Source organism: Leptopilina heterotoma, unplaced genomic scaffold, assembly GCF_015476425.1.
Source record: "Leptopilina heterotoma isolate Lh14 unplaced genomic scaffold, ASM1547642v1 Lhet_14, whole genome shotgun sequence".
In the NCBI taxonomy this organism is placed as follows: domain Eukaryota; kingdom Metazoa; phylum Arthropoda; class Insecta; order Hymenoptera; family Figitidae; genus Leptopilina; species Leptopilina heterotoma.
The window spans coordinates 380839-407314 of NW_025110859.1; the positions used below are offsets into that span (position 1 = coordinate 380839).

Sequence of the window (26476 nt, forward strand, 5' to 3'; positions counted from 1 at the left end):
TGTTCTTTACTAGCAAAATCCTACGCGCGCGATGCGCGCGTGAATGATTTAAAGAATTATCACGGTAGCAATTTACCTGCCTGTCTTACCACAGAAAAAGTACATACGGGAAAATGTTCATGATTAATAAAATGAAGAATATATTTCAGAACTGTTCAGAACTATGAATACGGAAAAATTTTTGAAAATCCTACAAAACCGTAGGTTGAAAATGTACGGAAAAAATTTTTCAGGGAAAGTTCTCGAACAGAACAGAATCTACTGTGTAGAGCAGGAGAAATTCTCGAAGTTCACGGCAGATTTTTAAAAAATTCAGGGACATCTTTAGTGTAATGCAGAATTAGACCTTAACTTTTTCTCATATCCACCGTTCAGGTACAGTTCAGGAACTTTGACTGAAAACATGTTTTCCGTGTGCTAAGAGTTTTTGATAAAAATTACAATGAATTTAATGAAAACTTTCTGAACTTTAGATACAATAATTTATTGTTGAACTACTCAACAATCGCAAAATTTTAAATTGTCTCTCAGTTTTCTCTTTTTTACTAATTAATATTGGTATATATTGTAATTTTTTGTAACTTCTCTAAAAAATTTTCCGTATTCACCATTTCAGAATAAATTCTCGATTTTTGTGAGACAACATTTTTCTGTGTTCCTTTTACAAATTGAAACATATCGATTATAATATCGATATGTTTAAAATTCTTTTAAAGAATTTTATTTAAATTTTTTGAAAATAATCAGGGGAAGTTAGTCACCATAATTATAATTTTATTTTTTTAAATTTCTTCACAATATATTCAATTATTTTCATAAATAGTAAAACTCATTGCAGAATTTCAATTATTTTTAAGACAATTTTAATCAAATTCCTGGAAAAATGTAATTATTCTTAAAAATTTTATTAAAATTCGTCGAAAGAATTCAATTATTTCTAGAAACAGTAAAAAATTTTTCTCAAGAATTTAATTATTTCTGTAAGTTGCAAAATTCTTTAGATTTACTAAATTCTTTTGAATACTATTTTTAAAAAGAATCCTTTATTAGAATTCAGCTATTTTCATAAATTTCTATAAAATTCTAAAAAACAACTCAATTATTTTCAAATGTAATAAAATTCTTCGCAGAAATTCAATGATATTTAAAAATTTGTTTCAATTCTTATCAAAATTTTAATTATTTTTGTAAATAATTAAATTGTTCTGTACAATTCATTTTTTCAAAAATTCTTTGCAGAAATTCAATTATTATCAATAACATTTTAATAAAATTAAATAATCAAATTTTCAATTAGAATTATTAAAAAAACATTATTTTCAAAAAATTTTAAGAAACTCGCCAAAAGAATTATTTAAACCGGGAACAAAAAAATTATTATTACAAATTTTTAATTCCTTAAATTGTCAATATTTAGGGACGTATGACTCTCCCCAAATTTAACTCTATATAATTGTTATTTCATGGAATTTTAAACTTTATAATTATTATTTACTCAAAAGGTAGATATCAAAAATTTAATGCTAACATTATTGCTTAGTTTTTATTTTATGTCACTGAATACGTAATTCGTAGAATATTCTATGAATTAATGAAAATCTATTGTTGATTATATGCAATAGAGATTATAAAAAATTATATCTTCCATTAAATTAAAATTATGTAAAATATTATTTCGCGTATTTAAATTTATGTTATTTGAAAAATATCCTATAAAACCATCATTATTTCAAATAAATAAAAATAATTTATAAAAATTATGAGAAATAAATATTATATTTTTAACGATTGTATTTAAAAATTAAAATTTTAAAAATTGTAATAATGTTGTCATTAAATTATAGCCACTCACCTTAAGAGTAATTGGTGTTTATAAATTTTAAAATTCTAAATAACAATTATAATTGTATAAAGTAGAATTTGGGGGAAGTCATGCGCCCCTAATTTTTAACCACAAAAATAGAAACAACACTTTAAAACATATCTGTCATCAAAACATTAATTATATAGAAAAACAAAAGACGACACTTTTTGTTCACGGAATAGCAAATTATTATTATTATATATGTATTTGCTTAAAATTTCGAAATACTTTCAATGTAAAACATAAAATGTTTTTTTTATACAAATTTGAACTGCAAGTCTTCCCAAATTCAATTATTTTTTTATAATTTTTGAATAATATCATTCAAAACTTTCAATTTTTAAGGAAGCTAAAAAATTAATAACTTTTTATATTTAAATATTATGATACTTTTACAGCAATTAAAATTTCAAGATTGAAATTTAAAAATATTTTGAAATTTAATTAATTCTAAAGAATCCGACTTTAGCACTTTTAATTAGTTTCTAAAGTTTTAATTAAAATTCTTTTTTAGATCAATTCTTGTCAGAATTCAATTATTTAAATATAAAAATAAATAATTCATAGAATAATTAATTATTTTTAAAAATTGCAACTGTACCTCTTTATTGAGTTTTTGAAATTGTGGTTAAATTTTCTTACTCCACCTATATTTTATTATTTACAAATTAACTGTTAAACTTTTGACATAACAATTCGAACTATAAAACAAAAAATTGGAATAAAACAATGATAAAACAACACTAACTTCACGTCAGGACAGATTATGTCGATTATTATATATATAATAATTTATTAAACTTCATTATAAGAAGAAAGTTATAAGAAAATTTACTATTTAAAATGTTTTTCTATTTACCTATTATGATTTTTAATTACTTTTATTGATTTTTTATTTTTATCTAAAGAATGGAATGGAAACATCTTGAAGAGGAGAAATAGAAAAGAAATTCCGATTTTTAAAATTATATTTTCCTATTCTAATCGTATACATTTTACATTTTATAAATCGCGGAGAAAATGTTTATTTACCGAAAAATACTGAATTTCTTGCCCTTCCAACTCTTTTTTTTCAATGTTGAATAACTCGGTGTTTTCGGTTTTATTTCATGATTTTCTTTATCACAGTTATTGACACATTTTTTGTGCGTTGAATTAAAAATTTCACGTTTACGTTGCAGCCAATCGTCGGTCTCGGCACTCCATGACACTGGTCTTGTCTTCAAGCCTTTTACATTCTTCTTCTTTCCCTTACTGTCAGTGTCTAAATTCAATGATTTCTTCTCATCGTCCTCGGATTTTGCTTGATCGCCATTCTTCGCCTTATTCTTCTCATCGATCACGCCGTAATTGAGAAATTTTGTTTCCTTGAATTGTGAAGCGAATATATTTGCACTGAGTTTACGGAAAATTTTATCCTCCTCAAATTCGCCATTATCGTGATTAATAAAGTATTGTTCATTTTTATTTTCATTGATTTTAGGTCGCCTCTCGCTTGCCGATCTTGTGAATGCGGCCGGTTTACGACAGACAACTGGATCGAATTTCCTCGATGTTACAACTAAGGACGAATCGCCAATGTCGGCTGAAAGTGTTGAATCTAAATCGTCGTAGGACATTCGAGGTTTTGGTCGACATCGGAAACTACTGTAGGCACTGAATCTACCGTATTTCATATCGGAAGGAAGTGTTGCGTATGAAGTTCGCGAAGGTGGAAGACTTTTTACATTTTCCTTCGTGAGTTCGTATTTTAATTCCGGTGCCTGAAGCCAAAAATTCTCGCCGATAAAGGGTACTCGTTTGGCGTTATTATTCGGAACGTTGAGAACTTGACCGGCACGTGAAGTTGCTGAGCCTGACGATGATTTTGTGTCGATGAATTTCTCGTCGAATACGTTTTCTAAACTTTGGGAATTCTTACAACGTTTTAGATACAATTCGGCTTGTTTCATTTTATCCTTGACCATTCGTTCGAGAATTCGTAGTTCTTTTTCCTTTTTAAATAGAAGTCGTTCGCGACTTTGTAGAGCGATTTCCTTGTCTTTCAGTAGTGCCTCCTTTTGTCGTAGGGATTCTAATCGTTGCATCCAATTTTCTTTGAAAACGTCTTGACTGACGTCCTCTGGTTTTTGCACGGCGACTGTGCAACCATTCTTGTGACCATGATAGCAAATATCGTCGAAATTTGTATCAATTATTTCCACTCCTTCGTCGATTGATTTTAAACTGCTACAGCGTCGGGGATTTTTTCCTGCGAAACGATGTATTTTCATATTCGGAAGTGTCGAATGCTCGAAGGTGGATTTTTTCAAATTCTTCCAAGTTTTATGTAAATTGCCAATAAATGGCTCATCGTAGATTTGATCCGATTTCTGAGTTTGAAACTTTTCCCTTAAACTACTTTCTTTGAATTCTAATTTACTTTCTGGAATATTTTCACTTTTTATCTCTTCCGTTTCTTGGATTTTTTCCTCTTTACTTTCTTCCCTTTCTTCTTCTTTCAAATTCTCTTTTCCTTCTTGGCTTTTTTGTACATTTTCCTCCTTCTCGTCATTTTTCTCTTCTTCTTCTTTCCTCTCAATTTCATTTTTTACTTTTTCACACTCGTCGAAGAGAAAAATTGAATCAATTTCCTGAAGACTTTCATTTTCATCGTCGATTTCCAAAGTGTAGGATTCATTTTGAACTTTAATTTTCTCCTCCTCTATAAAATCGACAAGACACTTTTTAATGCCGGAAAAATTTCCGTTTATTGGACTTGAAGTATTATTTGTGTCCAATTGTGTGGAATAACTTTCAAGAAGTTCGGGACTTTTAATGAGAGTTTCAAAATCTGGTTCCTCTTGATATTCGTTGAAACTGTTGATAGATGCTTTTTTCGACGAGTCACTTGTGTTAATTGATTCTATTGATTCGTGAGTTTTTATATTTGATGGACTTAATGAAACATTCTCGATATTCACTGATTTGTTGATAAATTTTTCATCTTGTTGATTTTCTTCTTGATTCTCGTCCTCAGTTTTTGTTAAATGAGACTTTAATTTATTGGCAAATTTTACATCGTCTATTGCATTAATATCGGAATCGGAATTTTGATTACTGCTTATTTTCAATGTTATAAAAGCTTCAGCTCTGTAGATACGCTCCATTTTCAAAGCATAATGAAAATCTGAAAATTATATTAAATTGTCAATTTTTTTTCATATTTATTAAATGTTTTACTCGAAACTAATTTAATTCAATTCCGTAATTTTTATTCAATTAAAACTGAATTTTGGTATTTATTCTTTAATTTTATTTGCTTGAAGAAATTAAAAGAAAGAAATAATCAATTTAATTTAATTCTGTTACTTTTTTTTAAATTCAAAGTGAATTTCAGTTTCAATTTTTTAATTCCATGAAGACATTCTTGAAGAATTAAAAACAGAAATATGTAATTAATTTAATTTAATTCCGTTACTTTTTTTAAATTCAAACTGAATTTCTGTATCGATTTTTTAATTCTGTGAAGACATTTACTAAAAACATTAAAAAAAGTAGAAAGAAATAATTAATTTAATTTCGTTACTTCTTTAAATTCAAACTGAATTTCTGTATCTATTTTTTAATTTTATGAAGACATTTACTAAACAAATTAAGAAAAAGAAGGAAGAAGTTAAAAAAAGAAATAATTAATTTAATTTCGTTACTTTTTTTTAAATTCAAACTGAATTTCACTATCGATTTTTTAATTTTACGTCTACATTTACTTGAAACAATTAAAGAAAGAAACAAATTATTCAATTAAATAAACTTGAATTTTTATTGTACACTAATTTTGACAAAAACAATTTTGAATTGTAATTTTTAGAAAATCTAACACTTTACTCACTTGCTTTGTTTTTTCCCTGAGAAAATTAATACCTCTTCTTGTGTATTAAATTTCCTGTAAAATATTTACAGCACGTAAAATTTGAATTAAAATATCACAAAAATTCACTGTTTATTTGAAAAAATGTCTTTTTTATATTTATTTAAAAGGCGTTTGATTATATTTTTCTTTATTTTTCAGTTGAGAATAATTGAGACAGTTTTCAATTCTTCTCGCGACAATAGTTTGTGACGACCGTTTGAATACAAGTGTTTTGGAGTAGTGTACACTCACAGGTGCATTCCTCGTCGATTTTACGTTGATCCAACACAGCGGTTTTAAAAACTCAGCAGGTATACAATTTCAACCGTTTCGAATCCCAAGCTCTCCTCACTTGAAGCAAATTTCTTTGTATTTGTGTTTATGCGTGTGAGAAAGGGGACTTTTTTCTGCGTCGCAACTCAATTCTAATAGGATGCTTCTTCTCGAAGGATAGTCTTCATTGGCGAAAAATTTTTATTTATCTCGTTTCCTTTTTTTTTTTTTGTTTTTTTTTTATTGTCTAGAGAGTAAAGAAAAACGTTGCTGGATAAAGTTTACATAATCATTCGAAATGGACCAATGATTTCACCTCAGTGGACAAGGTAATATTTTTCAAAAAATCCTACAAAAAAAAAATTGTTTATAAATTTTGCTATACCTATAAATATTAATATAAAGTTATAAATATTAATAAAATTTAATATATTTTCAAATATTTTTATCGGTTTGTTATTTATACCTACTATTTTATTCCAATTTTTTTTTAAAATTGAATTGCGTACTTGAAATTATATTTATTCAGTTGATTATAAATAATTTTTAAGAATATAAATATTTATAAAAACAAACATTCCCGCTCAGTTTGCTTTCAAATTGAGGCGGGAGCTAGAATTTGAAATAATTTCCTCAATTTTCTTGTTACAAGTATCATTATTTTTGAGGGAGAAGAAAGAAGAGTGACAAGAGGAAAAAAATAGGAGAAAAAAAGGAGAACAAAATTTTGGAAAAAAAGAAAATTTCGAAAGGAAAAAGAGGAGAGTTTTCAAAGATGGTAACGAAGAATTCTTCAGAAGCAGGAACCTGAAATGTATACAACCATTTGTACAAATGCGTAGAAAATAAAGCACTTCTATAGGTAAAAAAATTAAATATATTCAAGTAGTAAAAAACTAACATAAATATATTCGAATTAATCAAATTTTTTGTACAATATTTATAATAATAATAATAATAATAATAATAATAAAATAATAATACTAGAAGTACTACTAATAATAATAAGAACAAAAATTGTCAACTTAATTATTGATATTTATTTATTATCATTATTATTATTTATAATTGTTATTATTAAAATAATTTCATAGAAAATTGAAATTCACTTTTTCATCGCAGGTCCGAATATTTGTCTCTCTTTCTATTCTTCTTTGTCCCTTTTTCTTGATTCCCCCTCTGAAAAGTCTTGGTAGGTACCGTTATCAAGTCCGAGCATTGAACCAGTTGACCTATACGAGAGGAACACGATACATTTTCCACCGAAAAAAAATGTTTTCTTCAAATATCATTTCTTATAAAAATTTCGTCGCAGAAAGACAAAAAGTGCACCTCTTCAAAAATAATTAATCAGACTAATTTAATTTCTTTTTTCAATTTTCAATTTTTTGTGTGCGCGCGGGAAAAATATTTCGAGTCTAACAAATAATAGAAAAAAACCTCAAGAATGTAAAATTGAATTATTTTTTTCAATACACGAGTGAAAAGATTAAAACATAATAATTAGATTCAAATTTATTGGTAATGTCAATAGAAATTTTTCCTAAAACATATTGAAACAAAATTCAATGTGATAATTATTTTTTTCGTCTGTTTATTTAGGTAAGAAAGAAGAGAAGTGGAAAACATCTGCTTTTTATTAATATATTGGAAAATTAGGACAAGCTTTTTAGTGTGACTTGATTATTTTCATGACAACGATTATTACGTGGTGGATTTAGTGAAAAAGAGATTAGAGAGAAAATAGAATAAAACAAAATGCAGAACGGAAATAGTGATAAAAAAATGTTTGAATCAAGTGAAAATGGTGGCACCAAGACAAAAAATTTACCAAATAGAAAATCAAAATTTTGGGCATATTTTTGGTGGTTATTTGGAGGTGTTTTTGGAGCACATCATTTTTATTTGGACAGGGATGATCATGGTCTTATTTATCTTTTTACATTGGGTGGATATTTTGGAGCCGGATGGTTTAGGGATTTATTTAAAATTCCAACATACGTGGCTTGCGCCAACAATGATCGCACATATCTCGATTGGTTCAATTTTCAAGTCAGAACAAATAAAAAGGTAAATTAATTATCATTTTTGCAAATACTAAATAAATAAATGTTTTTTTCAAATGACATCTTTTAAGAAACAGATATTGTAATTTTTACTATTTGTTGTTTATTTAATTTTTTATTGTCGAATTAAAGAAATTGTAATTTTTTCAATTTCTTTTTTTTATTATTTATTGTTTTTTAATTTTTAATTGTAGGTATAGAATTTTAGAAATTGTCATTTTTCCAATTAATTTTTACTTATTACTTATTACCTATTTATTGTTTTTTTTATCTTTAATTGTAAAATTTAAGAAATTGTAATTTTTCCAATTTATTTTTTTAATATTTTGTTTTTTTCTGAATTTTTAATCTAACTTTTATTTTATTTCAAGAAATAGAAAATTCAAAGTCTCGTTGGAAATTTATCATTATTTATCTATTATTATAATAAGAGTAACAAAAAATTCCGAATTGGTTTAAAAAATTTTTTTTAGAAATATCTCCTACTTAAAAAAAGCAATATTAAAAAATTAAAACATATTTTTCCTGCATACAGCTGATTAAATATTTACTATTTTCTAACCTTCGTAGAATTCAAGTAAACTTTTTTCTATTGTAAAATATTCATTAGAATTTTTATCACTTGATAAAAAAAACTGTCTTTTAACTTAAATTTATGCGGTAATTTAATTTTATTCCTTTCTGTTCCATATTTTCTGAAATAATTTATTATTTTAATAATTATTTTTCACTTATTTGATATTTAATTAATTTTTCTTTTATTAGATAGTTGACTGTAAATAATAATTTTTATTCTCTTTTTCAGCCACCATTTTCAACAGTGCGCTTTTTAGGATCATCTTGCGTTTCTTATTTATTTGGTCAATTGCTCTATTTGTCGATTCCCGAGGAAGAAGTTAATGGAATAAATTTTCGACATCTTTTAATTCTTGTACCGGGAGCAATTGCCTTAGGTAATGAATAACAAATTTAAATTGATTGTAAAAATAATAATTGGCGGAGATTTGAGAAAAAAGTTTTTCTATTAATAAAAAAAAATTGTTATAATTTTTTTTGAACGTAGAATGCAGACGAAGAAAAGAAAATAAATGTTTCATTTAGAGATAACGTTCAAAGGTAGTCACGTTACGATAAAGAAACTAACGAGTAACAAAAACGAGTTTCATTTAAAATCGACTATTGATTGCAGACTAAGAAAATATTATTAATATTTTTTTTCACTTTTATAATTTTCGTGAAAGAGAATCTTTTCAGTGATTATTCAGTAACAATTACGTATTATTATTATTATTATTATTATTATTATTATTATTATTATTATTATTATTATTATTCCCATTATTGTTACTACCGCTAGTTTTATTATTATTATTTTTAACGAAGAATCGTATTTACCATTTAAAGAAAAAAATGTAAAATTTAAGCGAAGTTCATTATTTTTAATTCGATTCTAATTTTATATTTACAGCAATCAGTTAATGAGATAATAAAAAATGAGAGCCTCATTAACTGATTTATTTATTTATTTACATTTTGAGTTTTTTATTTTATTAAATTTTTATTTGTTATAGAAATAATTTTTCTTTATTAAATTAATAGGTACGTGGCTCGTGGGAAATGTTGGAAGAGAAAGAGGCTCCTTATGGATACCTTTGGTGGCATCTTACATTTGTTATCCAACGCTCTACTATATTGGAGACGAAAGCACTTGGATGGGTTTAATGATTTTGGCTTCATATTTGAGTTTTGATTCATTTTCAAAAGAATGGCGTTTGAGGCCGAGAAAAAAGAAATCATTACGTGTAAGAATGGCAATTTTAACTGTCGCAATTCTCATTTACTCAACGCTATGGGCCAGTTACTTTTATTTCAATGCCACAATCGTTGACAATGATGGAGAGGAGATAAAATTGTCCGATGCTGTTAAACATTTTCTCACTTCTCCAATTTGGCTAGATCTTAAGGTTTGTTTCCTTCAGTAATTCAATTTTTGAAATTACATTATAATTTCATATTTATATTCATATTTATTTACTGATTTATTAATTAATTTATTTATAATTATCAATTCAACAAATCTAGTAACAACATCGAGTTTTTTATTCAATTCTAAAATTCAGTTTATAAAGTTTGATTAAAATCTGAAAAAATTCGAATTTTCAGTCGAGTTTGGAGGCTACTTGGCAAGAGGCACAAAATCAAGGCTTCTGGGCGGTTTGGAGACAATTGATAGAATTATCGGATCCAAGAGGCGAAATAAATGCCTACAAAGTGAGATTTCTTTTCCTAGTCTTGTAAAATACAACTTTTAGAAATAATTTTTTTCATTTTCTAATTATTATATTCGCGGAATTATTTTAGATTCTCGGACTATCGCAGACAGCATCACAGAGTGAAGTGACTTCGAAATGGAGGGCCCTTTCGCGAGAGAATCATCCCGATAAAATTAAAGGAACCGACGAGGAACGACGAATTGCTCAAGAGAAATTTATGGAAATTCAACAAGCTTATGAAATTCTTTCGAGTGCAAAAAATCGCCGGCAACGACGAAATCGAAAATCAGAATTATAGTTTTCTCTTTATTTCCAATTCCAAAAAATATTTTATCGATTTCAATATATATATATATTTATTAATTCCTTTTGTTACCTGTGAAACTAGCCGTTAAGTGTCTAATTTTATTTTTCGCCACAAGTCAATTTTTTATTTATTGTTAAGCAAAAATATATTGAGGATCACTCAGGATCCTAATAATAATATTGGTTAATAAAAAATTAAAAGTATGTAAATTAATATCTATTATTTATTTAGTTTTAATATCTATTTTATATATTAAATATTAATAGAATTATAATAGAATATTAAAATAATTTATTATTATTATAATAATATTCTACTAATAATAATTACTTAATATCCAAAAAATAAGATATCAAAAATTATATTCTAGATATTAAATTAAATAATATATATTTTCTATATATCTAATAATGAGAAAATGAAATTAAAAATTTCTGCGATATTTTGTACGGTATTCGTTAATAATTTTTAGATTTTGCCGAGTCCGGTGACTTGAAAAATAAGACTAAGAAAATAGGTCGCATCGACCAAAATCGTCCATTTTATTAATAACGAATGTATGTATATTTAATTATAGTTTTCGATAATATACAAAAATGCTATAGATAGAATTTTATCATTATTCGTACCTCTTTGTTTTTTCAACTATTAATGTTACAACACATTATCATCTAGCTGTTCAAGGAATTCAGAAAATAATTTTCTAAAATTTATTGTAAAATTTTGATTTTAATTAAATTATTTATAATTTAAATTCTATATATAATTTAACATATTTAAAATTTAACTTATAATTTAATTAAAAGCATGAAAATTAACGTTACTTTAAAATTTCTGGGAAAATTTGTTAACAATTTCAATTTTTTGACAAAGTGTACCATATTTGTAGTACAGAATAATTTCTATTATAAACTTTCTAAGTAATTAATTTATCACAATTTAAAATCTCTGTTAAATATAGCGTAACTACTTTACTTTTTTAAAATAGATAATATAAAAAGAGCAAAATTGAAAAATCAATTGTTTTGAATTAAATCCAGAGATTCTATGAAACAAGTGCGAAATCTAACAGTAAAATAAGAATGAATAGAAAAATTACAAAATTTTTTAGAAAATAAAGATACGTAATATAAAAACAGCGAAAGATTTTTTTCTCTCTTTGTATGTGAATAATTTGAGGCATTTTAAAAGAATTGAGCGAAATGGATAAAAATTTGTGTAATATTTCAAAGATTATCATCGATATTGTAAGATCGATTTGACAAAATTCTAACGAGATCTTTTTCTTCAAATTTCACGATTCGTTTTGTGCTTTTCTACTTTCGAACGATTCAATTAGAAGATTTGGTGATAAATTCTTTTTTTCAAAAGAAATTGTTTCTAGCTATTAATTTGAAACTTACCTAGAATAAGAACGAAAGTGAATCGTAATAAATAAAAAGAAGTCTTGGACACGCAACGAATCACGGAATAAAATGTCTTTTGATTATTTTCTTTTCAGTGAGAAAAAGTCTTGGACACTATTTACTTTTCTTCTTAGCCCTTGGAGGTTTCACTACGCTGCTTTCAATCTTCTCGGAAAATGTCGTCAAGCACTTGTCCGTTGTCTTGTCCAGTACCTCAGGAGGCGCGACCAACGTTATCCTGGAGAAAAGTATAAAAATTTCTAAATCTATAAAATATTTGAGAAAAAAGATTTTCGATTTACCTCAATTGGGGAAGATTGAGGGGACGAAGGAGATTTTTCACGGCAGAAGGGACTTCGCCCGGTTTTGGTAAAGCTGGACTAGTTGCGCAAAGTGCGGCGTTCGTTAATTGCGTTACTAAAGAGAAATGTCGATCTGGTCCGGAAGTGGTGCGAAAAACTCGTCTTATTCTTGAACGAAGACCTGTCGATGGCGGTGGAATTGGATTCGATGGAATTGGCGCAATCTAGTAATAAATTAATCAAAAAAACTTTAGCAGTTTTTGTATCTACGTCAAATTCAATTTACAATCTTCAATTTTACAGATGAGAAAAAGAAGAAAAAGGAGAAAAATAGAATCCTAAAAGCAAAATATTAATTACTTTTCCTTGAAGAATTTTAGCAGCCAATTCCGGTTCACTTCCCCAACGGCACGAAGTTGTTTTCTCCAATAAACGATGTCGGGAAAATCTTTCAATTACTTCCGCGCAAACATATCGTCCACAAAATCTTGCCCATTGTTCTGCTCTTAGACCCCTTCCATGATCTCTCAACATTGGATTTGCTCCTGTAAAACAGCAAAAATTAATTATATTTAAATTATTCAAAGTTAAAATAATTTAGAAAATTTAATTATTCAATTACCAGCAAATAGTAGAATTTTAGCGCATTTTGTGCGTCCCTGTAGGGCAGCCTTCATTAAGGGAGTGAAACCTAGTTTATTTCGAGTATCGACTTCAATTCCAGGGCATCTTTGCAATAGAATATTTAAACTATCTATTTGTCCTGCAAATAACAAACAAACATTTATTATTTCTCATAATAAACTAGTCTCAATTTATTTATAAAAATAAAAATTTATATTGTTTTCTAAAAATGAAATTTGTCTGTATTTTTTTCTAAAAATGAAATTCGTCTAAATTTTTCTCCAAAAACGAAAGTAATTTACAATTTCTAATTAGTCTAAAAAATAAAAATGCGTAAAATCTTTTTCTTCACAGTTTTAGAAACAAATTGAGTTAATTTTTGATAAATGTATTTATTTCAAATTTACAATCTATTCTTGGCTGAAAAGTCAGTTAAAGAATTTAACAAATGCCAAAATTTGCCGATATATACATAGTCTCGACTGTTTATTTAACTTTGTTACAAGGAACAAGTCACTCACAATGTCAGTGGACTTTGAGAGTTCTTTCACTTCCTCGATCATTTATTATACTACTGCTGTATACGATTTTATAGAATTTAATTTCAAACTCTTCTTGAAACATATAGTTTTGAAAAAAATCGAATTTGCAAATACAATTAAAAAAAAAACGTTCTTTATATTTATAAATATTTAAAGCGAAATAAATATTTATAAAAATTGACTTTTTATCTTAAACATTAAATTTCAGATTTATTTGAACAAACAAATAAAATAAAATAGTAAAAGAAAGAAAATAAATATAAAATAAATATTAGTATTGTAGAAAAAGTGGGTATAAATGTATAATTACCAGCTTGTGCTGCAAAATGCAGGGGAGTATTACCCTCATTGTCTGGCACATTAGGATTAATGCCAGAAAAAGATAACGTCGCTTCCAAAAATGTAGAAGCACCATTTCCAGCCATGTAACTTATCGCCGACTGTAAAAAAATATATTTATTAGTTTATTTTTATTTTTTACATAATATTATTACTACTACCACTACTACTACTACTGCTGCTACTGTTTTTATTATTCTTCTTATTTTTTTTTTAAAAGAAGAATATTATATTCAATTCAAAAGTAGAGAATTAAAAAAAATTAATATTGACAAATATTCTTTTGTCGTTTTTTAAATTGCTATCGTTATTAATTTTTTTCTGGGGGATTTTTTTCAAACCTATTTAATTATAGTCGAAAGATGACCTCGATACATGATAAAGGAAATTGATTTTTAACTCAAGTCCAACATCCTCTTGAGAATGTTTTGTGTAATATAATATTTTTACACCTAGAAAAAAAATACGTCGACCGGCGAAAGTTCCTCCGATTAGATTTTTCTCATTTTATTCCAAAAACTCAATTTTCTCTCAAATTTTGAAAAAATATTCCCCCATGTCTTCGATAATAACTGGTAATGCTTTCAGAATTCCTAAAAAAGCATAAAATTGCAGAAATTTTATTGAAGTTGAGAAATAAAATAAAAATTAAAAGAAATAAAATATAAATAAATAAAATCTATAAGTAATGGTAATAATAATAATAATAATAATAATATTAAATTTGTTTATAATAAAAATGAAAATATAAATATTATAGAATTATAGAAATATAATAATAACAATAAAAAATGCGAAGTAATAGAAAATAGAAAAGCGATTTGAGTTGGTTGAAGGAGGAGCAAATATTATTTTAAAAACAGTAGAAATAGTTATATATACAAGAAGAGTTCTTTGATCGGTTAAGTTAATGCATGACGCACAAACATATATATGTGTAAAGTTAATAATAAGGTTTATGTGATCATGACAACACAAGCAAACTGACCATTTAATAAATTAAGTTCTGATAGATGTGCGGCGATGTTTCTCTGCGGCTATGGTTTTCTGTCTAGATAAAATTTTCCATATCGATCTTTGCTTATTATAATATTATTTCTCCAACACTTGCTCTGAAAGGAGTACTTTTCTTGGTAGAAAAGTGTGGCGAAAGTAGAACTTTTCTCAACTGCTCTGAAGAGCCTGGCGAAAGTAATTTTTAGCGTGGCGAAAGTAAATCATGACCCAATTCTTTTTTCTTGTTCTTTGACCGAAATTTATTTTGTATCTAACTTCTTCCCCTCTCAAAAAACATTCGTCTTTTATTATATTAAACATAAGCACACGTTAAATTAAAATTATACGAAACTCACGAAGAAACCTTTCCTCGCAAGGCGTTGGAGAAAACGTAGTGTACAACTCGTGGTGAAAGAATGATTTTTCTCGAGTGATTGCTGCTCTTGCTACACTCGAGCTGCAAACTTCACTATCTAAAAATCACACTTTCGCCACTATAGTTGTACAATGTACTATTTATAAGACTCTCTTTACAATTTCATTAAATTATTCCTTGCATCAATAGGTATAATTAACTTTTCTTTAATTCTCATTTTCTTTTTTTCTTAATTTCTCTGTCACTTTTTTTGTGGAAAAAAAATTATTACAAGTAATACTACTGAAAAAGGACTATAAAGGCTAAAAAGGGCAAGGAAAACTAAAAGGTATTAAAAAAACGAAAAAAACGAAAAAAAATAACAAGAAAAAGACTTAAAAAAGGAACCAAACCAAAATACTGAAAAACAAAAAAGAAGTAAAAAATACAAGCAAGTTCAGAAAAGAAAAATAAGACCATTTTTCCCCAATTTTCTTATTCATCAAACTCAATAAAAAAAATCAATAATTTGCATATAAATAAAAAGAAAAGACGTCCAATTAGTTATGACAAAGAGAAAATTTTTTCATTAAAGAAATAGGCCACTAATCTTAAGTAGTTTTATATATATATAAAAAAAGAGTAACAAAGCAATATCAGCTTCTATGTATATAGTCTAGTCAGGATTCCCTAAGTGGCTTCTGAAGCCCTCTTTTATCAATCGGATATGGGAACAACATTTGCAATTTTTTCATTGGAAAAAAAGAAGTCTTTTTTCACAGCAAAAAAAAAAAAAACAGAGAGAAATGTCAATACTTGACAAGATTTGTAATCCAAAAAAATTTATTAAGTTTCGAATAAAAATAAATGGTCTCTAATATACAAAAGAGGAATTTTTATTGACGAAACCTTTGATTCATATATTTTTCTTTATAGGAAAATCGCATTATTATTATTGTTATACTAGATGCATTTTATATAGGAAATCAGGAACCTTGAATTCACATCTCTGTAATACAACCCTGTCATCCAATTGTATTTCTCTACATCATTCAGGGAATTTTTTTTCTTTTTTTTCTCTTTACAAATTGACCGAGACATACTGTTATTTCATATAGTATACGATTTACCGGATAAATTATATCGTTTCCAGGATAAATAATTGATGCGTTCATTTGACAGTTTAGGTAAAATTATACATCAAAATCAGGGCCTTGCACATAAAAAACGTTTTTATTATTTTTTTTTACCATAAATCAGTCGTTTTCAGTGCGCAAGATTTGTACGAGTTTCATAAACACCGGAAACGTGTATTTTTGATGGAAAATTTAATGACGATTTTCTACCTCAATTTTTTTTTCTTCAATTTTTATATTTTATTTTTTTTAATTTAATTAATATTTTTTTTATATTATTTTTCATTTTCTTTTTCATTTCCCGCAATTATTTTATATATATATATATATATATATATATATATATATATATATATATATATATATATATATATATATATATATATTAGAGGTGTGCAAAAAGCTCGAAACCCGATGCTCGAGCGGGTATTTTCGAGCTTTTCATTTTTCGAGCCGAGCCGAGCCGAGCCTATTCAGTTCGAGCTCGAGCCGAGCTCGGGCCGAGCCGAGCTTTATAAAAAGCTCGAATAATTTCGGGTACTCGAATTTTTCGGGTACCCGAAACTTTCGGGTACTCGAAATTTTCGAGTACTCGATTTGATTCGAGCCCTTGAGAAAATCTAAAATTTTCTACATTAATTTTTAATTAAATTTTTTTTTTTTCAAAAAAAAAAATTTTTTTATTTAAAAGCTCGAATTAAATCGAGTACTCGAAAATTTCGGTTACCCGAATTCATTCGAGTACCCGAAATATTCGAGTACTCGAGTGAATTCGGGTACCCGAATGTTTCGGGTACTCGAAAATTTCGGGTACCCGATACATCGAGCCCGGCTCGGGCTCGGCTCGGCTCGACTCGAAAAAATTGCGGCCCGGCTCGGCTCGGCTTTTCGAGCTTTTTGCACACCTCTAATATATATATATATATATATATATATATATATATATATATATATATATATATATATGTTTGTAAAATATTCCGAACAAAATTATCAATCATATGTTACGTCCTATGGACTAAACATAATTATTTTAAATTCAATTTATTAAATAAATGAATATATTTAATAAATGGAATTTTGTGTGTGATTTGAACCTAAGCTCTCGCTTAATAGTTTGGGACACTTTCGAGTTTTATTTTGTTTTGAAATGATTTTTTTGGATTTTAATTTATAAGGGAGCATTTACACCTTCGGTAAAAATTTCCAGAACGGAAAATTTTTCATTGGAGTAAGAGAGACAGACTGTGTATCTGACTCTCTTACTCCAATGTAAATTTTCCGTTCTGGACAATTTTTTCAGAAGGTGTAAACGCTCCATAAGGAATGAAACCAAATCATCGAACACAGAAAAGTAAGATGACAGGTTTCGATAACATAGGTAACAATTTCAGGATTCAAAAATAGTTTTCCTTTCTTCCTTTTTTTTTTTTCTAAAAAGAGAGTTCGAGTTGAAATCGAAATATCGAAGAACTCGAAAGGTGGAACCACACGGACACGGACACACACAAGCAAGCCTGTCACAACACAACACATACATTTTTATTCACAAACACAAAACACATATATATATAAGTGATAACAATATTTAATATATAATCATAATTGACATGACATCATGATTGTTAACTATTAGAAGTTTTAATTTATTTAAAAAAAATATATATAATACATTTTTAGAAACACACAATAGGTTAGCTGTCAAATTGTGTATATATATATTAAAGCTAGGTCGGGGCCGACCACCCCGGTCGTTTGGAGCTGTCATGGACACTAAAAGAAACCTAACCTAATTGTTGAATATGATAATAATTTTTAATTAATTATGATGAATAGTAATTAAGTATGAGAATTATCCTTTCTTAAAAAAGACATGGTATAAGAACACCACACAAACAAAAAGAATTTCTGTTGTTTTGGTAGCTTAAAATTATATTAAAACAAAAAAAACATATTTATTATATACGCGTTTATAATAACTAAACAATAATAAATAAAACAATTATTTGTGGAAAGATGTATTTTTTATATCATTACTAAAAAAATACATAAGGAGACACACGGTAGTTTTTTGATTATTTTTTGTTTGTATATATTTTGTATAAACTATAGCTTTCGTTCAAAAATATTTTTAGTGCTGAGTGATTTCGTTAAAAATAGTTAATTTAAAAATAAAAAGAAGTTTAAAAATAAAAATTAAAATAGTTAATTATATTTTAAAAATGAAAATTTAAAGTATTATTTATAATATAAGAATACAAAGAAATCTAAAACTAAAATCTAAAACTAATCTAATCTAATTATCTTATTATAATGATTGTAGATCAAAAGTTCTACACAAAAAGTTCCAAACAAATGTTCCAATCCGAAAGTTCCAAAATAAAAATGAATCAAAAGACAAAAGTTCCAAAAAAAATAGTGCCAAAACACGAAAGTTCCAATATAATTTTAAATGTAATGAGGAGCAATTGAGATAAACACATTCAAAGCATTCGTTAGAAATCGATTTATTATCAATGTTCAATTTAAAAAAAAATTATTACCAAAGATTTTTCAATTTAAAAAATATTTCAGCCTAACCTTGATGAAAACCTTTAAATTCCCTTATTACAATAGACTTTAATTACAAACAGAACGTTTTAAATAGAAAAAAATATTCAATAATGAATAATTTATTCAGGGTGTCTACTACTTCCCGGTTAACTGGGAAAAACCGGGAAATAGTCGGGAAATGAAATATCTAAATAACATTTTTATCAAATCGTGTGCTATGTAAGGAAACAGCTTGGTCGGAGAATTTTACCTAAGCATTCAGTATTAGAAGAATAGTACATTGTACAACTAGCGGCGAAAAATCATTCTTTCACCACGAGTTGTGCACTACGTTTTCTCCAACGCCTTGCGAGGAAAGGTTTCTTCGTGAGTTTCGTTTAATTTTAATTTAAAATGTTCTTATGTTTAATATAATAAAAGACGAATGTTTTGAGTGGGGAAAAAGTTAGATACAAAATAAGTCTCGGTCAAAGAACAAGAAAAAAGAATAAATTCATGATTTACTTTCGCCACGCCAAATTTACTTTCGCCACGCTAAAAATTACTTTCGCCACGCTCTTCAGAGCAGTTGAGAAAAGTTCTACTTTCGCCACACTTTTCTACCAAGAAAAGTACTCCTTTCAGAGCAAGTGTTGGAGAAATAATTTTTCTCATGTTTGAAATTAAAAAATTAATTTCTGTTTTATTTATAAAGTGTTACTTTATAGCTTTTTTATAAAAAGATTTACTATTTGAAGGGTGGCATGATAAAAGGGGTTTATCAGATTTTAAAAGCTTACTCCTCATATATGTAAAAAGTACAAAAATTTTAAAAAACATTAATGATTCAAAAAATGTATGAAAGAGACAAATATGAATAGGGAGAGAAAGTTAAAAGACAATATTATAACTAATATTGTGGTTTTTGGAAAAAAAAAGTTTTGAAAAAAAGAACTTTTGGAACTTTCAGTCTTTGGAAATTAAAATCTTTTGAACTTTTTTTCATTGGAACTTCTGTTTTGGAACTTTAGTCCTCCAACCATTATAGCAGAAAAACAAAAGAAACCTATTGTGAGCATATGCCTTAAAACATAAAGTATATTATGGTCATTTACATTAATTTGCTTTGAAAATTGAAAGAAATATTATAATTATATAATTATAAAATACAAAAAAAAATATGTATAAGTTAAAAAAAATTATTAACATTTAAACAAATGAAGTAAAAATTATTATTGTTGTTAAGTTACCAAAGATGATACTAAATGTAATAACATTGAAATTATTATTTTACTACTAAATAAATAATATGTGGACGTCCATATGAAAAGGGCCCATTTTGGCACTGATGGAGTTATCTATATGGGCGTATTCCTGGCAAAATTTGGAAAATTTTGAGTGGTCTTAGAACTTTTTTGATTAAAAATTCGTTGAATTACGGAATTTCAAAGTTTAGAACGCCAAAACCTCATTTTTCTAAAGAACCAATGAAATCAAACAGTTAAATTCTTGGTAAATTAATGAAAACCGCATGATTTGACTTGTCAAAACATGTAGATTGATAATAAAAAATAAAAAAAATTAAGATTTTGCTCCAAAATTACTAAATTGCGATTATCTCGAAAACTAGAACCGACAATATGGGCCCTTTTCATGTGGACGACCACATATACTCTCTAAATTTGAATCAGCGAAAAGTCGCTGATTCACCAGCCCAGAGTATGCAGCTGATGAAATAGCGTATATACACTGATGAAACAGCGTATATGCACTGATTTTCCAGCGTATATACGCTGTTTCATCAGCTGCATACTCTGGGCTGGTGAATCAGCGACTTTTCGCTGATTCAAATTTAGAAAGTAATAAATAACATATAGGGTAAGTGTGCCAATTATGGCGCGGTTCTGGTTTAGCCGTCTTTGAAATAGAAAATTCAAAAATTATAATGAAAGAAGTAAATTTATGGCTTATTAAACTAAAAGCCCGTGTCATATAGATAAAACTTTTATAAAAACTTTATAAAAATTAATTATTTAAACAAAATTAAAGCAATAAGAATTAGGATTAAAAACGTCAATTATGGCGCGGTTGAGTCAATTTCGGCGCGCCAATTACGGCGGGGAAAATAACGTGTATTTAGAGGTTGTGTTGCGCGCCATAACTGGAGCACGCACATTCAATGAAAATGTGCCAATTATGGCGGGGCACAATTTTTGTACTTAAATAATTAAACCAATAATAGTTCAAATGTGTTTTTTTTCGTACAATTATATCGAGTAAGGTCGAAAATAACTTTTTCTATCATTTTCAAATAACTATATTATTCTAAAATAGTAAATAATTCTATTTTTTACAAAGTCGCCATAATTGGAGCACCCGCCACAATTGACACACTTACCCTAATTTCAAATTAAAAATATAATTAAATTAATAGAAAATTTTATACTTAAAAAAAATATTTTTAATAAAATAGAATTCTATAAAAAAAAAAAAATTGAAAAAATTAACATTAGAAATTTTAAAAATTGAACAAAAATAAACATGGAACAGAAGCAACGAAGACCGTCTGAGGCGCTATTTAATCAAAAAGCAAAAACTTTACGTTGTATTCTTTTCATTTATTTATATATTTAAAATTAAAAAACAACAAAATATAAACAGCTTTTTAAGGTTGCAAGTCCACAATAGCATTTTTTATGTCCTTATTATTGTGTGTTGAACATATAATAAGAATATAAATAAAAGTAAAATATTTTTATTGTACACTTACAAAAATGATCTATTCAACATAAAACTAATTTCCTTTTAAATTATGTCCTTTAATCGTTAGCAGAAATAGTTTTATTGTAAAAGGGATTTTTCGAATATAATAAGGTTAGAAGTTTATTGGAAAAAAGAAAAACGTTCTGATTTCTTTTGATTTTTAAATGAAATCCTATTATGTAAAAAGGATATAGTTTCACGTGATTTGACGTTTGTAAACAAATTAAAATATTAAAATAAAAAAAGTTTATTTACTCTTTATATAATGCAAAGGTAATCTGCACAAATAAATTTAATGATTAATAATAATAATAATAATAAAAATTAAATTATTATTTTAATAAAATAAACAAAATACAAAATTTAAATAAAATATTGTCAATTTTGGATAATTATAATAATTATTTATGTATTCGAAAACTGTAATTTAATTAATTAAAAAATGTAGTATCTAATTCATAACTTTTTGAAATTTTTAAAATTGATAAAAGGTTATAATATTATGGAAATTATGATAAAAGAAATTTAGTTCTTCTTTTTATATATTTTATTTGCCTATATCAATTTATTATTTGCAGCAGTGGCGGATCCAGGGGGGGTCATGGGGGTCATGACCCCCCCCCCTCCTGGGGCGAAAAATTTACATAAAAAAAAGGTCAGCTAATTATGGTCGTTGCTCGCCGAATCTATAAATGACCCCCCCCCCTGGAGTAAATTCTGGATCCGCCACTGATTTGCAGACTTATGCTATTATTATTTTATTTGAAATTAAATTTAATTTCAAATATTTCATAAATTTGAGTCCCAAATAAAAAAATTATTATTACAATTAAATAAATATAAATTAATGAATCACAGATAATAAAAATAAATAAAACTACTGATAAAATGATTCTTTTTAATAGTAAACAAAAATCATTTATATAATAATTAAAGAATATAATATAAAGGAATTTCCTTTTAATAGAAAAGGAATTCCTCTTAGACAAATATTAAAAGGAAAATCCGCTTATAGTAAAAAGATTCCTTTTTATTTAAATAGACTGTTTTGTGAGTATAATAATATTCATCAGAAGAACAAAAGAAATCTATTGTTAGCATAGCCTTAAAATATAAATTCTTTATATTATATAATCATTGAATTAACTTTTTTTTAATAAAAAAAATATTATTCACAATTATAAAATACAAAATAATATTTAATTATATATAAAAGTTTAAAAATTATTAACAATTAAACAATCTGAAGTGAAAATTATTGTTGTTGTTACTAAAAATAATAATATTATTATAATAAATAATAATAATAATAATATTTAAATGTAATAAAATTCAAATTATTCTTATACTCTACTAATACTATCAAAAATAACATTTAAATAACTAGAAAATTTTATGCATGAAATGAAAAAGGAAATATTAAAAGAGTGAAATAGAATTTTTTTATTAAAAAAAACATTAATTGAAAAAATTAACGTTAAAACTTTTAAAAATTGAACAAAAATGAACATAAAACGGAAGCAACGGAGACGGCCGAAGGCCGTCGGAGGCGCTAGTTTAAAAAGGTATTAAAATTTATAGTTCTCAGTCATAGAACCTTTCTTTACGGGTTTGGGAATTTTGACAAGATTTGAGTAAGTTAAGAAGAGAAAGATGAATTTAATAAGAATATTTTGAATTTGTACTCACTTTTTATTTATAGTTATACAAAAATTCGTCGCTTCTTCCAGAACGTGAAATAATTTGGATTTTTAATAATATCGATTGTTAATATCGATTGATCGATTTTAAATATATCGATATATTGATTTATGATTTCGATATATTTGCGAAATTATTTGAATTTAATTGGATTATTTAACGTTGATAATAAAACTTGACACTTGTATTTTAAACACTTATTATTTTTTCAAATAGACTTGAATTTTAGTATTCAGAACTGAGACTGAACTTGTGTACGAATATTATTAGTTTGAACTGAATACTGAGAGTGACATGAATACTGAGAGTGAATGATTTTAACTGACTTGTGTCTGGTTGTCTTGAGAGGATACTGCTTTTTTTTGATATTTTCCCCACTAAGGTTTTTAGATTTTTTGGAAAATATATTTAGGGAGATGGAAAAAAGAGGCTGACTAATTATCAGATTGGTAAAAAGTTAAAAGATTTGATTTTGTCGTTTCGACATCCCACTTATGTAGGTTGTGTCTTGAAGGGACGTACCCTAGGTCAGTGTCTTCCTAAAATAGTAGGGATATTATTCCACGTTTTTGAGATTTTACAAAATATTGTTATAAACTAATTAATAATAATTTTACAATATTTTTTATAGCGTAGTTTAGTTGTTTATAATTTTTAAATGTATGTAGGTTTTTGAATTTTAATTTTATCGTAATTTTTAACGTAATTGTTGCATTATTTAATTATTTATTTCGATTTTTTGTTCATTTACCTATTTTTTATAAATTGTTATTAATAATTTGTGAATTATTATTGGTTTATTGTTTATAATTATTCTTTGTGGACACTTATTTGTTATTAATTATTTTATAAACAATAAATATTTATTTATACGCATTATTAATAATATTAAAATATTAATTATTTATCATTTTTTATTTATTGTTTTATGTATTATTAATTTGCAAATGAAAATTAACGTTGCTATTGTTTGAACACATTTTAGAATGTGTATATATGTATGCACTCTCGACCGTACCCTTAAAAAGGTCGTTCTTTAAGACATCTGGTTATAGGTTATATTACAATTTATGGTTTCGATCGCCTTATTTGACGCCGTAGCCATGTGGTGGTGGAAGTTTAACCTTCCATCCAACTCCACACCAAGATATTTAATTTGCTTACTCCACTTTGACCTCGAATCCGTCTATCACGATTCGTGGGAGCTCATAACCACGTCTGCCTGTGACCAGCAGTGCCTCGGTTTTTTCCAGGGCCATTTTAAGACCTCTGTAGTACCTGGTATCCAGCCGGCTTTTTGCTAGTCGCAGACATTCGTTCACCAATGTCCCAAGAGCCTCCTCACTTTCGGCAGTGCACACGAACAACGCGTCGTCCGCAAAGCCGATGATCACCGCACCTTCGGCAGATCCATTCGCAGGAAAATCATCATAAGATACATTCCATACAAATGGACCCACCCTCGAGCCTTGAGGAGCCCCACGCTGCATCTTTTCCTTAAGAGTGCAGGTGTCTCCCTTATATATAACCCACCTGTCGCTAAGATAATTATCCATTATCCGCAACAAGTAGGGCGGCATGTTTTTCTTTTTCATCGACTCGATGAGATCTTTCCATCTTGCGGAATTAAACGCGTTGCGTATGTCAATTGCTACCAACGCGCAGAAGCTCTTCTTTTTTTCGGGTCCCAACTTGTTTTTTCCTGCTTTGGCTATGTCCACAACTGCCTGGATGGCATCAACTGTGGACTTGCCTTTACGGAAACCAAATTGGTGATCCGATAGACTATTCTCTCCGGTCAAGTGGCTTTGCATTTTCTGCAGAACCATATCCTCTAGAAGTTTACCCATCGTATCTAGCAGGCATATAGGCCTGTATGATGATACTTTATCTAGAGGTTTTTCGCCTTTCCTCAGGAGGACTAACCTCTGTCGCTTCCAGTCGCGGAAGAACTCTCCTCTCTCAAGGCAAAGATTGAAGCATCGAAGCAGAATCTGGGGTGAAGTGTCGATTACCAACTTTAGGATCTCGTTACTTATCCCATCGATTCCAGGCGCCTTGCCTGTTTTCAATCTTTTGCCTGCTTTTTGCAGTTCACTAAGTGTGAAGAGTTCTTCCTCTTCGACTTTGCAAAAACTCCAGTCCCTTCAGGAAGGAGGAAACAAAGAACTTATTATCTTTCTGACCCAATCGGGATTGTCCAGGCTGGGGGTCTTTTGCCTCGTCACTAATTTCTTAGTCACGATTTTAAAAGCCAGACCCCATGGGTCCTTATCGACTTCCTCGATTAGGTCCTTCCAGCTACGGCGTCGCGACCTGCGGATCTCTTTTTTGAGGCCCTTTTTCGCCTCCTTGAATGCCTCTTTCAGCAAGGGATCTCCCTTAGATCGGGTATATGTCCTTCTTGCTTTGAGGCATTCCTTTCTCAAGGAGGCTAGCTCCTCTGACCACCAGTGCAAGGATTTTCTTACGGGAATGGCGCCTTTGCGTGGCATAGACGCATTGCAAGCGGTGACTATCATGTTCCTCACCGCTCGAACCTCCCCATCCAGACTGCTCGGCCTCTTCACCCAGCCCAAGTCCTCAATTAAAAGGGCTTCTCTTAGGGACCGGCCGAACTTTTCCTTGTCGAGTCTCTTTATATTCCACAAGGAGGTCTTGCGACTAGGAACATCCTGTCTCTTTCCTCCTTGTGTGTCTCCCATCGAGACTGAGAACTCAATGTACTGGTGGTCACTTGCGGTATATTCCTCAGGCTGAAGTCCCATGGTACCGTTTTGCGTTGCGTTTTGTAACTAGGCCATGAGTGCAAATACAGCAAACATATATCTCGATCTCTCTCACACTCATGGCCTAGTTACAAAACGCAACGCAAAACGCTGCCATGGGACTCCAGCCTCAGAGACCCGCCAGTCGCTTATGCGGCTAAATAGTTTAGTCGATGCGATCGTTAGATATATAATTGATCCGATCGCACCTCGTCTAAACGTCCATGTATTGCCTCGGTTTACAGCCAATAAGTCGTTTCTGGAGATCATTTCTCCAATACGAATTCCTCTCTTGTCGAGTCTCGTCTCACCCCACTCTGGCGACTTTGCGTTAAAA

The 26476-nt window shown here is 28.1% G+C and overlaps 3 protein-coding genes across 5 annotated transcripts in view; 1 reads left to right on the forward strand and 2 right to left on the reverse strand.

Moving 5' to 3' along the window:
• Positions 1-2814: 2814 nt before the first annotated feature.
• LOC122497825 (DNA ligase 1-like) lies at positions 2815-5873 on the reverse strand. The gene is made up of 2 exons (XM_043605153.1): positions 5736-5873; positions 2815-5033 (listed from the first exon to the last, which is right to left on the reverse strand). The coding sequence occupies exon 2, from the start codon at positions 5011-5013 to the stop codon at positions 2893-2895; it is 2121 nt and encodes a 706-aa protein (XP_043461088.1). The 5' UTR covers positions 5014-5033; positions 5736-5873; the 3' UTR covers positions 2815-2892.
• A 347-nt stretch (positions 5874-6220) lies between these two features.
• Positions 6221-10884, forward strand: LOC122497827 (dnaJ homolog subfamily C member 22). 2 transcript variants are annotated; one of them, XM_043605156.1, is made up of 7 exons: positions 6221-6358; positions 6682-6891; positions 7632-8099; positions 8901-9048; positions 9695-10059; positions 10259-10366; positions 10457-10884. In XM_043605156.1, the coding sequence occupies exons 3-7, from the start codon at positions 7788-7790 to the stop codon at positions 10664-10666; spliced, it is 1143 nt and encodes a 380-aa protein (XP_043461091.1). In that variant the 5' UTR covers positions 6221-6358; positions 6682-6891; positions 7632-7787; the 3' UTR covers positions 10667-10884. The 2 variants fall into 2 exon arrangements, with proteins under 2 accessions (XP_043461091.1, XP_043461090.1); XM_043605155.1 differs by lacking the exons at positions 6221-6358; positions 6682-6891 and adding an exon at positions 7253-7550.
• Positions 7120-26476, reverse strand: part of LOC122497826 — a 37616-nt gene continuing 18259 nt past the window's right edge. The window contains exons 7-12 of one of the 2 annotated variants that reach the window (XR_006301177.1): positions 13860-13989; positions 13006-13146; positions 12744-12928; positions 12384-12607; positions 12079-12319; positions 7120-7261 (exon numbers count right to left, since the gene is read on the reverse strand). Coding sequence is in view for 1 of the 2 variants with exons in the window: in XM_043605154.1 (XP_043461089.1) it covers positions 12196-12319; positions 12384-12607; positions 12744-12928; positions 13006-13146; positions 13860-13989 (804 nt within the window). In the remaining variant the exon portion in view is untranslated. Of the gene's footprint in view, positions 7262-11198; positions 12320-12383; positions 12608-12743; positions 12929-13005; positions 13147-13859; positions 13990-26476 lie in introns of those variants that run through there. The other variant, XM_043605154.1, reaches the window with a different exon arrangement.